Source organism: Lycorma delicatula, chromosome 9 (genome assembly GCF_047948215.1).
Source record: "Lycorma delicatula isolate Av1 chromosome 9, ASM4794821v1, whole genome shotgun sequence".
NCBI classification, from domain to species: Eukaryota; Metazoa; Arthropoda; class Insecta; order Hemiptera; family Fulgoridae; genus Lycorma; species Lycorma delicatula.
In genome coordinates this window covers 94,751,772-94,764,231 of record NC_134463.1, presented here as the reverse complement: position 1 = coordinate 94,764,231, position 12,460 = coordinate 94,751,772, and the positions used below count along the sequence as shown (strand labels likewise).

Below are 12,460 nucleotides of genomic sequence, written 5' to 3'. Positions count from 1 at the left end.
GAGGAGGAGTATAGGGACAAGGGAAGCAATTTTAACCCTCAGATTAATAGTAGAAGGAAAATTTAGGAAAAACAAACCAGCATATTTGGCATTTATAGACCTAGAAAAGACATTTGATAACGTAGACTGGAATAAAATGTTCAGCATTTAAAAAAAATTAGGGTTCAAATACAGAGATAGAAGAACGATTGTTAACATTTACAGGAACCAAACTGCAACAGTCGTAATCGAAGAATATAAGAAAGAAGACGTAATAAAAAAGGAAGATCGACAAGGATGTTCTTATCCCTATTACTTTTTGATTGTCTTTACATAATCTATAATCTTTAAATAGAACTAGCAGTTAATGATATTAAAGAACAGTTTAGATCCGGAGTAAACTGTTACTCCGGATCTAAACTTTCACCTTATACTGATAAGGTGAAAAGATAAAGATGCTACGATTTGCTGATGATATAGTAATTCTTGCTGAGAGTAAAAATGATTTAGAAGAAACAATGAATGGCATGGATGAAGTCCTACGCAAGAACTACCCCATGAAAATAAACAAGAACAAAACAAAAGTAATGAAATGTAGTAGAAATAATGTAGATAAACCACTGAATAAAAAAATAGGAAGAGCAAAGATTACGGAGGTAGTAGAATTTTGTTATTTGGGAAGTACAATTACTAAAGATGAACGAAGCAGGAGCGATATTAAATGCCAAATAGCACAGTCAAAACGAGCTTTCAGTCAGAAACATAATTTGCTTACATCAAAATTAATTTAAATGTCAGGAAAACATTTTTGAAAGTACATGTTTGGAGCATTACTTTATATGGAAGTGAAACTTGGACGATCGAAGTACCTGAGCAGAAAAGATTAGAAGCTTTTGAAAGACGGTGCTATAGGAGAATGTTAAAAATCAGATGAGTGGATAACGCGACAAATGAAGTGGTGTTGCGGCAAGTCGATGAAGAAATAAGCATTTGGAAAGATATAGTTAATAGAAGAGACACTCTTGTAGGCCACATATTAAGGCAACCTGAAATAGTCGTTTTAATATTGAAGGAACAGGTAGAAGGAAAAAATTGTGTAGGCAGGCAACGTTTGGAATATGTAAAACAAATTGTTAGGGATGTAGTTTATAGGGGTATACCGAAATGAAACGACTAGCACTAGATAGGGAATCTTGGAGAGCTGCATCAAATCAGTCAAATCACTGAAGACAAAAAAAAGTAATACTCCTTGTTGAAACAAAGTATCATTCTTGATTTTATTTGGATACCTTTTCAGAATTGGTATTATATTCAAAGTGTGTGTTTGTTCATTTAATAAATTATTAAAAATCTTGTATAGTTTAAGTATATTGATTTTTTTGCTTTTATATGTGTTAATATCTTTGTGTACAAGTATGCTTTGGTTTCTAAGAAAATTGATTTTAAAAAAAAGTTCGAAGGACTTGTTAACTACTTTTAGTCAAGGAATTGCTGATTCGTTAGCAGTTTCACTTAAGTCATCGCCTTTTCTTTTTCTTTCTTTTCTTGTTTAGCCTCCGGGAATTACCGTTCAGGTATTACTTCAGAAGATGAATGAGGATAATATGTATGAGTGTAAATGAAGTGTAGTCTTGTACAGTCTCAGTTCGACCATTCCTGAGGTGTATGGTTAATTGAAACCCAACCACCAAAGAACACCGGTATCCACGATCCTGTACTCAAATCCGTATAAAAAAAAAACTGCCGTTACTAGGGCTTGAACGCTCGACTTCCATATCCGCTGATACGGGAAGACGCGTTCACCACTATACCATCCCAGTGGATTATGTCATCGCCTATGAAAGGTTTACATAAATAACTGAAAAATATGCTGTGGATACACATTTCCATAAAATTAGAATGTAGATATTCTTTTTCTCATTTATGTTTCTGGATTTTATTTTGTTTTCTTCAAAACTTTCTGTTTTAATCCTAATTTTATTGATAATTTTATATATTATACCTGTATTCTGTCTGGATAAAGTATGTTTGTTTTCCTCCGACGAACATTCATTTCATTTGGTGCCCCACCTCCTGGGCGTCCCCATGGGTTGTAATTAGCCAACATAAATTTAGCCTGTAAAATGTTATATTAAAAAAAATTATAATCTACCTACTTTTTTATTAATAAAATCTATTGTTAAATACATCTCAACATAAAAACTTATCTTTAAGAGCCATCGTATGGATAATTTGATGAAAATAATTGAGTTTTATACCATATTAAATCTTGTTCCTTTCTACTTTATTCGTGAAAGTTTCAATTAATTTTAAGAAAACATGTAGAAATATAACAAATTATGAATAAAAAATCAACCCATTTTACATAAATTTTCTTGGTAGTCCAATTTCAACGTTCTATGTCTTTGTAAATAGAGTACTTAAAAAAAAAGTGTAAGTGTATTTAAGAAAGAACCTATTGTTTATTGTTTTTTAGGTATTCTAAAAAAAATGTTGACTGTGGTTTCAACATAGCGGCTGTTTGAAAAATAATTACAATTTCAGCTCTTACTAAAGGAAGGACATTTTTACTCTGAATTATATATTATAACAATACCATTACGGTACATTGTATGTAATTTCATTTAATCGCGAGATGAAAAATCTGCTGTGAAATGCAGTTACACTCAGGCTTATGTATGAAAATTCTTGCGTACCCAAGAATTGTGTGGTGTTAGACGGTATTTGACTGAACTATAAAATGGTGGGACGAATCCCCCACAGGTCGCTACACGCATGGTATATTTCCTATAGTGTCTGATTTAGATGCGATTAGATGGGTTTCCGTCAATCGGTATATCACACAGTTTTTCTCCGGGCATGATGCCTTTCGGGCGAGTTTGGCTAAGTTTCGTTTGGAGGATTCGAGTCTATGCCCGGATTGTGGGACTGATGATACAGTAGACCACGTCCTCTACGTCTGGTCGAACGTTCACGAGCTGTTACGGAACTTATGGATCTCCGTATTAACTGGATGATCCCCGAGGAGTGGTCTATAGTGGCTGGTTTTCTTCGCGCCCTTGCGGTGTGTAGGCCTGCAGAGGGAGTTTAATCGAGGTATTTGATCGTGGTAGGATCCCGGGTGGCTAGGGCTCCGGGCTAGGCCAAAGCCTAGGCTGGATTGGTTGGCTCACCTCCAACCAATCCAACGATTGGTTGGAGGTAAGCACATTGGCGTCGTGCCACGGTCATATTGGTATTGTTTGTGATTCAATTTGGGGCTCCCGCTGGCGGGAGTGGCCGCGCTGCGGGTATGGTAGCTCGTGCGACCGAGGGCGTGGCTTCGTTCCGCCGGTGACGGTCCCTGATTGTATCTTGGTAACGCCACGCGAGACTCCATGATATGACCGGGTGGGGGTGCGGGGTTTGTCCCCGGCTCTTGCGCGGCTTGGAATGAGGTTACGTTTTCTTTGTTAGGTGACCTTATTTGGTTAACTTATTTGGGTGTAGGTCTGAAATTTTATGTCGAGTAAAACATAATTTTGATTGGTATGAATATAGCATTGATTTAACTTATAACTCGTTCATTTTCTGAGGCATTCACAGTCACGAACAGTGTTGTCAAATTTAGACTATCGCGGCGTCCGCGGTCTTGGTTAGTTTGAGGGAATCATGTTTGGTTGGATGTGAAGATGTCCGTTTTAGGCCTACGTGAAGGCAAAATTTGACTTGTATTTTACTGATGCAGATGTCTGACGAGGCATTTACATCGGTGGCTTCCCGACCGAAGCCTGGTGGATAACTGTGAGATGTGAGTTAGAGGGTCTAAAGACGACCTCAGGTAAAGCCCCTCAGGGCTCGGAACGGAGGGGATGGTGTGGTGACCAGTAACGTCACAAGGCAGGTGTCTTCCCATTACGGGGTTGGGATGAACTATAAAATTTATATTAATAAGAAAGAAAAGTAAGTTTTTACAATAAAAATTTTCTTGAACTGAATAATGTGGGTAGTTGTATAGCACTGGAACGACAAACAAATTGATGGACACACACACTCACACACACACACACACACACACACACACACACACACACACACACACACACACACATGCATATATTTATATACATTTATTATATATAGATATATATTTATTTATTTATTTTCTGCAAATTAATAAAATAACTAAAGAACTCTTTTTAAGATTCAGATTATTCCTCTGTACCGTTAAATTATATTTTAAATTCTACTAACATAAACCACCTAGTACAGACTATTGCAATATTTTTACCTTTATTTTATCATGATATATTTTCATGAGATATTACATCCTAGTCATGATGGAATCATATTTATTACTTTCTTTTTATTTACTTACGTTTTTTAAATTAACTTTTCTTTTAGTTTTATTAACGTTTTATGTTAGACTTATTGACAAGTATCATTAGAAAGATAATATCCCTGCTACTTTAGGTTTTATGACAACAGGTAGAAATCATTCATTTATTATTCATAGAGAAAACATGTCTAAGCTAAGTGTTTGGAACGATGAATCGTCACACTTCTGGGAAGGTTCGGCCGGTTACTGGTGTGCATTTTACCCACCACTAGTCTTTTAGCTGTGTAATAGTTTTTTAATATATTAGTCAGTCGTAAAGTTATGTTCGAATGGAATGGATGTGTGATTGAAATATTAAGCCGAGTCTACTCACATGAATGTATATTATCTTATAAGTTAATTATTATGATTGTTTTCCATATTTTGTTATTATAGTTTTATATATATATATATATATGTTAATCTTCAATAAATTAGTGCATTTCATTCTTACTTGTTGTTTTATTTATTTCATAATACCGGGCCGGTATTGAATATTTCATTTCCTGGGCCAGGCAATGAACTCAGTACCTATTTTATTTTGTCTATACAGTCCAGAAATTATCAACGTTTGTTTTACGCATTAAACAGTTAAGAAAGAAATTCAGATATTTAGGTCATTTACAACATGTACATGTTATAATATCTAAAAGTTGAAAAAAGTTATCTTAGCAATGGATTATGCATTTTTAATTTCATTAGTTATTTTCACATTGCAATTAAATCCCTGTAATTTTGATATTGATTGATATTTCATTGTTATTGTAGCAGTTTAATGGATAAAATCTTTTCTTTATTGGAAAATGTAATTCTTCAATATAATTAAAATTTTAACATGGAAGAAGTTTTGGGACAGATGTTGTTGATACCAGAAGTGATGGTGTAAGGAACCTGTCATCAGGCAGAACGCTGGATGATTGTAATATTCTTCATTAAATTTGTTTGTGTATATACTCGTATAAGCATAATGAGAATATACATACACATATATATCAATAATTATAAACTGATTATAAGAAATTCTTTTACCTTATATCATTTTGCTGTCAGACAGCATCAAGAAGTTCCTGGAATTGGTGTCTTCTGTTTCATGCAGAAACAGAAAACCAACATATTTTCCAGTGTAACCATTGTATTTCCCATTATTGACTGGAAAATTGATCCATAAATTAATATTATTCATGACATCATAATATGGTCTGCATACATTATTTTTCTTCTTCATCAACAGAAATAGCTGTATGTTTGTGATAAGTTGCTTATTTTAAGTCAATATGAAAAAATCAGATTTTGAAGCTTGCTTAAAAAATTGCTATGAGACACTAACTTTGACTGAAAGAGTTTTATTGAAAACAGCAAAAGAAAAACAATTCAAGAGAGCGCAAGAGTTTCTGTGAAGGTAATTTTAGTACTGATGTTGTTTGTGGTGGATACCTTTTAATATAACAAATGATAACAACCTAAGTGTGTTTGTTCGGTTCCCCACAGTTTGGTTTATATCCTTTACTGCTCAGATAAACCCAATCAACTTGTACTTTTGGTCAAGCTAACTTGAATGTAACCTCCAGGATGTGGTTCATATACTATCATATGTCTGGTTTTCTTTAATACTGAACTATTATTAGTTTTCTATAAAACATATTAAATTACTTTTAATTAGTGATCCAGTTACTTATACTTTATTTGAATCTTTTAATTTAAAAATTAATATCTATTTCCCTTTGAAAATTACAATTAACTCTCAGATGTAAATTAGAAATATTTTTGGATAAATTATTTAGTTCTATTCAATTTTTTAATTTATTCAGTAAATAAGATTACTAAACTTATGAATGGATACTAATGGTAAAGAATGCAATGTTAAGGTGAAATTAGATATAGCCACTGCTGTTGTTTACAAATATGTTTATGAACTGAAAGTCACAAAAATTTCTATTATGGAAATTGTGGTAGGATATGACTCTTTGTTGCTCAATTTTACCATTAGATAACATTAACAGACTAGCTATTTCATCATTTTATAACTTAATTTGTCTTATCTGTGGTTTGGTATGTAAATAATAAGTTATTGTGAATTAATGGAGTCATTTAGTATTTTTGTGGAGATATATGAAATTTTGATTTTTTTCATATTTGTGAAATCATACTAACCTCTTGTTGTTCTCTCTTCTTTTCCATTAATCTTTCATGTTTTCTTTGTTCACATAAGTATAAACCTTCTTGCACCATCTGCCTGTCTCGTTCTCTTTTATAAAACTCATCTGTTGAGATTCTGTCCATTTCATCCATGCTGCAGAAATCATTGGATATGTCTGTAAAATAATTTGTTTGCTATGTAGTAGATTTTTAATTAGATTATTGTATAATATGCGATACTTAAAGTTCTTTTTCTTTCTGTACTCTTAATTCTACATTTTGTTAGGTTTTATTTTTATATTATAAATTTTGACCTTATTGTAGCATATTTAAACAAAATAATTAATGTTTAAATAAATTAAACAGTTTGATATTTTATTTTAAATCTGTATTAACCGGCGTACAATCTAAATGTCTGGTGCTTAAATTTAATTATTAGAAGATTTAACTGTTAGAAGATATTGTTACATTTTTAGGTTTGTTAAATTTCAGTAAGATTGCTTGATAACTTGATGCACAAACTAAACTATGTTAAGATTTTAATTTTATTTATCATCTTGTTTTTTTGTATGATTTTGAAGTAATATGACTTTTTATTGACTTTCTATAGTCAAAATTTGAATAAATAAATTCATGTTTAAAAAGAAAATTCCTGTAAATAGATTATATAAACATTACTGATTAATTACTTAAATATACAGTCACAGTGCATTTTTTTCTTTTTTTGTTTAGCCTCTGGATAATAATACCTCTGGATAATACCGTAAGGTATTTTACTTCAGAGGTAAATGAATGAATGATAAATGTATGAGTGTAACTGTCTTGTACACAGTTTCAGGTCAACCATTCCTTCGATGTAACCCAACCACCAAAGAACACCGGTATCCACAATCTAATATTCAAATAAATAAAAGTTACTGCTTTTACTACTTTGATTTGAACCTTAGAACTCTCGACTTCAAAATCAGCTGATCTGTGATAAGTTTAGCATTAGACCAACCCTACGTTCTATGACTATAGTCCATATCTGCTCACGTTTAAAGTTCATATAAAGCTCACATTTAATCAACAGTTTCTGCTTTATTATCTATCATGGCAAATTAACTGTGAACTTTGCATTTGTGATGGGTGCCTTTTATTGCAACAAATAACAACACACTAACAGTGTTTGCAAAAACACACTAAGTGTGTTTGAATATAGTCAAATCAAAAAAATCTGATCTGGACGCTACGTGACTTCCTTGTACACTTATAAAATTACATATCCACATTTTTTTAAAATGAAAGTATGTAAAATTTTATTTCATTAATAATTTCTGATATTTTTTCATTTTTAAAAAATTTTTTATTGTTATTATTGAATTATTTATTGTAAAAATTTTTTTGCAATCAGAAGTTAATAATTATTTATTATAAATCAGTATATTTAAATAAAAAAAAAGAAGATGAAGTCAGATTTGAGCTAATGTGTCTTCCACTTGTAAGATACAAATATTTAATTAATTAAAATTTTATTTGGCTATAACTGGAACCAATGAAAATATGTACCAGTAATGATATATCGTTGAAAAGCTCTCGATGAGGCCTTATTGCTACAGTTAAGAAAAAGTCCAAAATTCAAATCTTTTGGATTTTGGGCTTTTTTGGACACTTTTGGTCCAGTCAATTGCGATCAAAAGAGGAGATGAACAACTAGCTATTATAAAAATCCTAAATTCAAAATTTCAACATCCTACGGCTAATCGTTTTTGAGTTATGCGAGATACGTATGTACAGACGTCACGCCGAAAATAGTCAAAATGGATTCAGGGATGGTCAAAATGGATATTTCCATTGAAATCTGAAAACCGAAATTTTTCGCGGTCACAGTACTTCCTTTACTTCGCACTAGGTAGTAAAAATGGTGACAACACAGTTGTAGGACTTTTTCGTCACGTAGTTTTTTCTGATGCACAGCTTGAAACACACACACACACACACACACACACACACACACACAACCTTAATTTAAAATAATTATCATTTTATTTAAATATAATATTTTTTGTTTAATTAATTCAGTGATTCTAACTAAAGCGCACATGCATAGCGTATTTCATTCACGCGGGTGTGGCGGTACGGTGGCTACCTTAAATACTTTTAACCTTTAAATTTTATTAATTAATTTAATTCTACCGCTCACCGAACGTCACAACATACCAGACAGTAGCTGGACGTCAATGCTACACTAGCGTTCCTTGTGGTGGGAAGGGGTACTATTGACGTAGAATACCCCCTTAGCAGCTAGTTTATTTACATAATTCTTTTGGGGAAGAGGTGCGATTTTGCAAAAAGCCTTTTTGCAAATATTTTATTTTTTAATTAACAAATATGCCTAAGAAAAATAAGACCTTAATTAGGCGAAATCTCGAGATACTGTGGTTGACCTTGCTCTAGAACCTCACCCGTTTGACCTTTTAAGTTGAAAATTTAATGGCATCAATGTCCCTCCCATACGTAAAAGTAATCTGATCAAGTTTGGTCAAAATCGGTCCCGTGTTTCTGGCGATATATAAGGAATGCAAGACTGAACACACACACACACACACGAACATCCATTCGGAAAATTTCCATTTGGTTTTCTGTGTTCTTTAGTTATCATAACGTCAAGATTTGGTGAAAACTGCATATGCCCAAATTGTACCAATTACAATACTTTCCCTTCTAAAGCTGTAGCTCTGCTATGGCGCTAGACGGGAAAGTAAAAGAAAATTAGACAAGATGCTGTATCTTGAAGACATTATAAAAATTATTCTTGAAAAAAAAATTATAGTAGTGTGGCATCCCTAAAAACTTGATTTTAAAATTTTGTTTAATCTTTGACTATTAGATCTATCGACTTAACTTCTTTTTTTTTTTTTTTTTTTTAATAAGATGGAAAAAATTTCAACATGTAAACAAATACAGAATAAAAAAGAAATTTTCAACCACTCAAAAATATTTTCATTTTAGATTTTAAGATGTACTATAATTTATGTTAAAATAACATTTTATGATATAGAATTTTCAAACAGTATTGAATTTGTTGTAATTTTTGATTACCTATTACCGTTTTAATAAATCATTTTGAACTGCTATTCTTTCTTTTGATAAGAAAACTAGTAATTATGTTAATATTTAAGGTCGTAAGGATAATTTTTTTTTCAACTTTATTACAGGAAACAAGATTAAATTTTATCCATATCAAATGATAGGAAATTTCATCTCATCAGTGATAGATATTTAAATATTATTTCTCACAATTTGTTTTTCATTATTTTTTTGTATATGGTATTTGATAGCACTACACTGTATTTAAAAATAATTTTATAACAATATTCAAAAATTTTTTAAACAAAGTTTTTCTATGTTATGTCACAATATAATATTTTTTTTAACTACAAAAAAGTAAATAAATAAATAAAATTTATTTTATGTTCTGAGCACAAGCTTCTGTCAAATCCATATACATCCATTGCTTCAATTTTTTAATTTATTTATTAATTTATGTTTAGTTTTGATTTATTTTTTAAATTATTTTATACAAATTGCTGTTAATTTGTGTTTGTTTCATGAATTTAGCTAACAGCTAAAAAAAGAAAAAAACCAAATTGTCAGTATCAGTAAATAATTATTTTATTTATTGTGGTTATAATAATTAACTTTAATGAATTTCAGATCAAAATTCATGATTCAAATTATAATTATAAATTTTATAACCATCTTCATCAAACAGTATTAAAAAAAAATAACTTGATTAAACAAAAAATTGTAGTGTTTTTACACAAGTTTTCTTTTTATTATTTATTCTTTATTCATGTGTATTAAAAAAGTATAAGCATACTATCTCTATTTTTAAGACATTCAGTGCCATCTTAAATTTTTTTTAATTGCTAATTTTTTTCTACAAAAATCAGTTACGTATTATTTTATATCGAATAGTTAACATTATAAATGTTTTATTAAAATTGAACATTATATAAAATTATTTTAATGCTGTACTACATTTCAGATCTTCAAATTGGATATCTGGAATTAAATTGACGTAACAACTGTCTCAAATTTTATCATCATCAACACTCCATTCAAGTTCGTCTATATTGATGAAAGCAGAATCATCAAGTTACTGTAATTATAATTACATTGACCCAGTAATTATTTTTTGTAGAGTGTACAATATAAAGCTATTAGGTTACTTTTTTCATACAGGGCTATTTTGAGTATAAGTATTTAGTTGTTATCAAGCCTGGCGTAAAAGCTATGTAAACCTTTTTTCTGTTTAAGTTTTAGAATTTTGTGTTAGAAGCACCGATATGGCATACTTTTTTGATCTTCAAAATGACCAAAAGTGCTATATAACTAACTTCAAAAAAAATGTATGATATAAACTGTAGAAATTAGATAATTGCTCGTTAAAGGAAAATTAGTGATATTAATAATAGATTGGTTTGGTATTACTAATAAATACATGTGAATGAAAACAAAATTAAATAAATACTCTTTAATCTATCTTATTTATCTACTCTTAATCTATCTTAATGAAAATAAAGATAGACTCTGGATGAATTAATTTAAAAACAATTTGTATTATCGCAACCTATTATTATAAAATAAACAGGAATTTATTTATTTTGTATATATATAGGTAATTTGCACAAATATTACTTACTTGCTTGGATTGTTAGTAGATTATTTATATTAAGAAGAATATATGGGGGTGCTGTTAGAAGTTGTACATTTAAGCATACAGTCAGATATTGGAAGTTTAAATTTTATTCTGCCAGTTGGAGCTATCGTCAAGATGGTACATAAATATGTAAGGAATGATGGGTTAAATATAGGTAGAGGGTAAAGGAAGGTTTAAGTAGAGGGGGGTAGGTTGCATATCTTTACAGCCAATAACTGAACTGTCTTGATTCTCTATCCTTTTATTCCAAATAGTTTATAGAAAAACTGAGGTAGTAAGTGATGGGTGGGGAGCGAGCAAGAGGGAAAGAGAATGAAGCTTCACTTTTCTGACTGAATTTATAATATAATATTTGATGCTTTCTGTGTTAGATCAATATCTCTACTTTACTGACAAAACTTAGTTTTTAACAATGCTTACAATTTTCAAAATTATTATATTATTTTTTTTTTTTTTTAGTAAGTTATTTGATTCTTCTAAATTATTTCAATGAATATTTAATTTATTTGTTTTTTCATCTTTTCAATAATGACAAAAACTGCTGTTCAATTTGAAAAAAAATTTCATTTCAGACAATTACAATTTTATTTATTATTGTGGATTACTTTAAATTTTACTTTATCTTTATTAATCTGTGTAATGCATTTTTTATAAAGGAATTTAAGTTTATTTTTATGACTTATACACTCAAGTAACCAAACTTCTACTTTATAAAAAAAATCTTTTTACGAATGAACCATAGATTAATGATATTTGTAAACGATAGATTATTAATATATACTGGAAAAAATGTTGATTTGATAAGAATACCAATTGGTGAATTCCTGATTTCATTGAGAAAAAAATTTTAGGTTGTAAAATAAAATTCATAAAGTTCATTGCAGTTAATTGAATCAGATTGAAAATTAGGGGACTATGCTCTTTAGTGTGTAAAAATGTTTATATTAGCTTTTATTTACATTCTACTAACTGTTCAAGAAGTTAAAAGCGCTGATGTCATGGAATTTTGCCTTTATATGCTAAAATGAGAAAAGGAAAGCTGAGCTGTTAGCACATATAATGTGTATAATGGCTTTCTATAAAAAAAGAAAAAATCTTAAGAAGGAAACCCAGAAGATGACCAAGGACTGTGTGTCCCTCAGTAGAGTAAGGATATTGCATTAGAAAAAGACATGTAGGTACAATGACAAGGTGTTGGCTGTAGAAAATAAATAAACACATTGCAGCCAAGTTAGTGAGATCATATAAAAAACTAAATCATAGTTTAAGTTTTGGGTAGTGAA

At 30.4% G+C, this 12,460-nt stretch overlaps 1 protein-coding gene across 1 annotated transcript in view; it reads right to left on the bottom strand.

The window, feature by feature from the left end:
- Nucleotides 1–6,625, bottom strand: part of LOC142330715 (uncharacterized) — a 49,566-nt gene extending 42,941 nt beyond the window's left edge. Inside the window, exons 1-2 of the mRNA XM_075376160.1 lie at nucleotides 6,488–6,625; nucleotides 1,982–2,095 (exon numbers count right to left, since the gene is read on the bottom strand). Of these exons, the coding sequence (XP_075232275.1) occupies nucleotides 1,982–2,095; nucleotides 6,488–6,625 (252 nt within the window). The remainder of the gene's footprint in view (nucleotides 1–1,981; nucleotides 2,096–6,487) is intronic.
- Nucleotides 6,626–12,460: the final 5,835 nt, after the last annotated feature.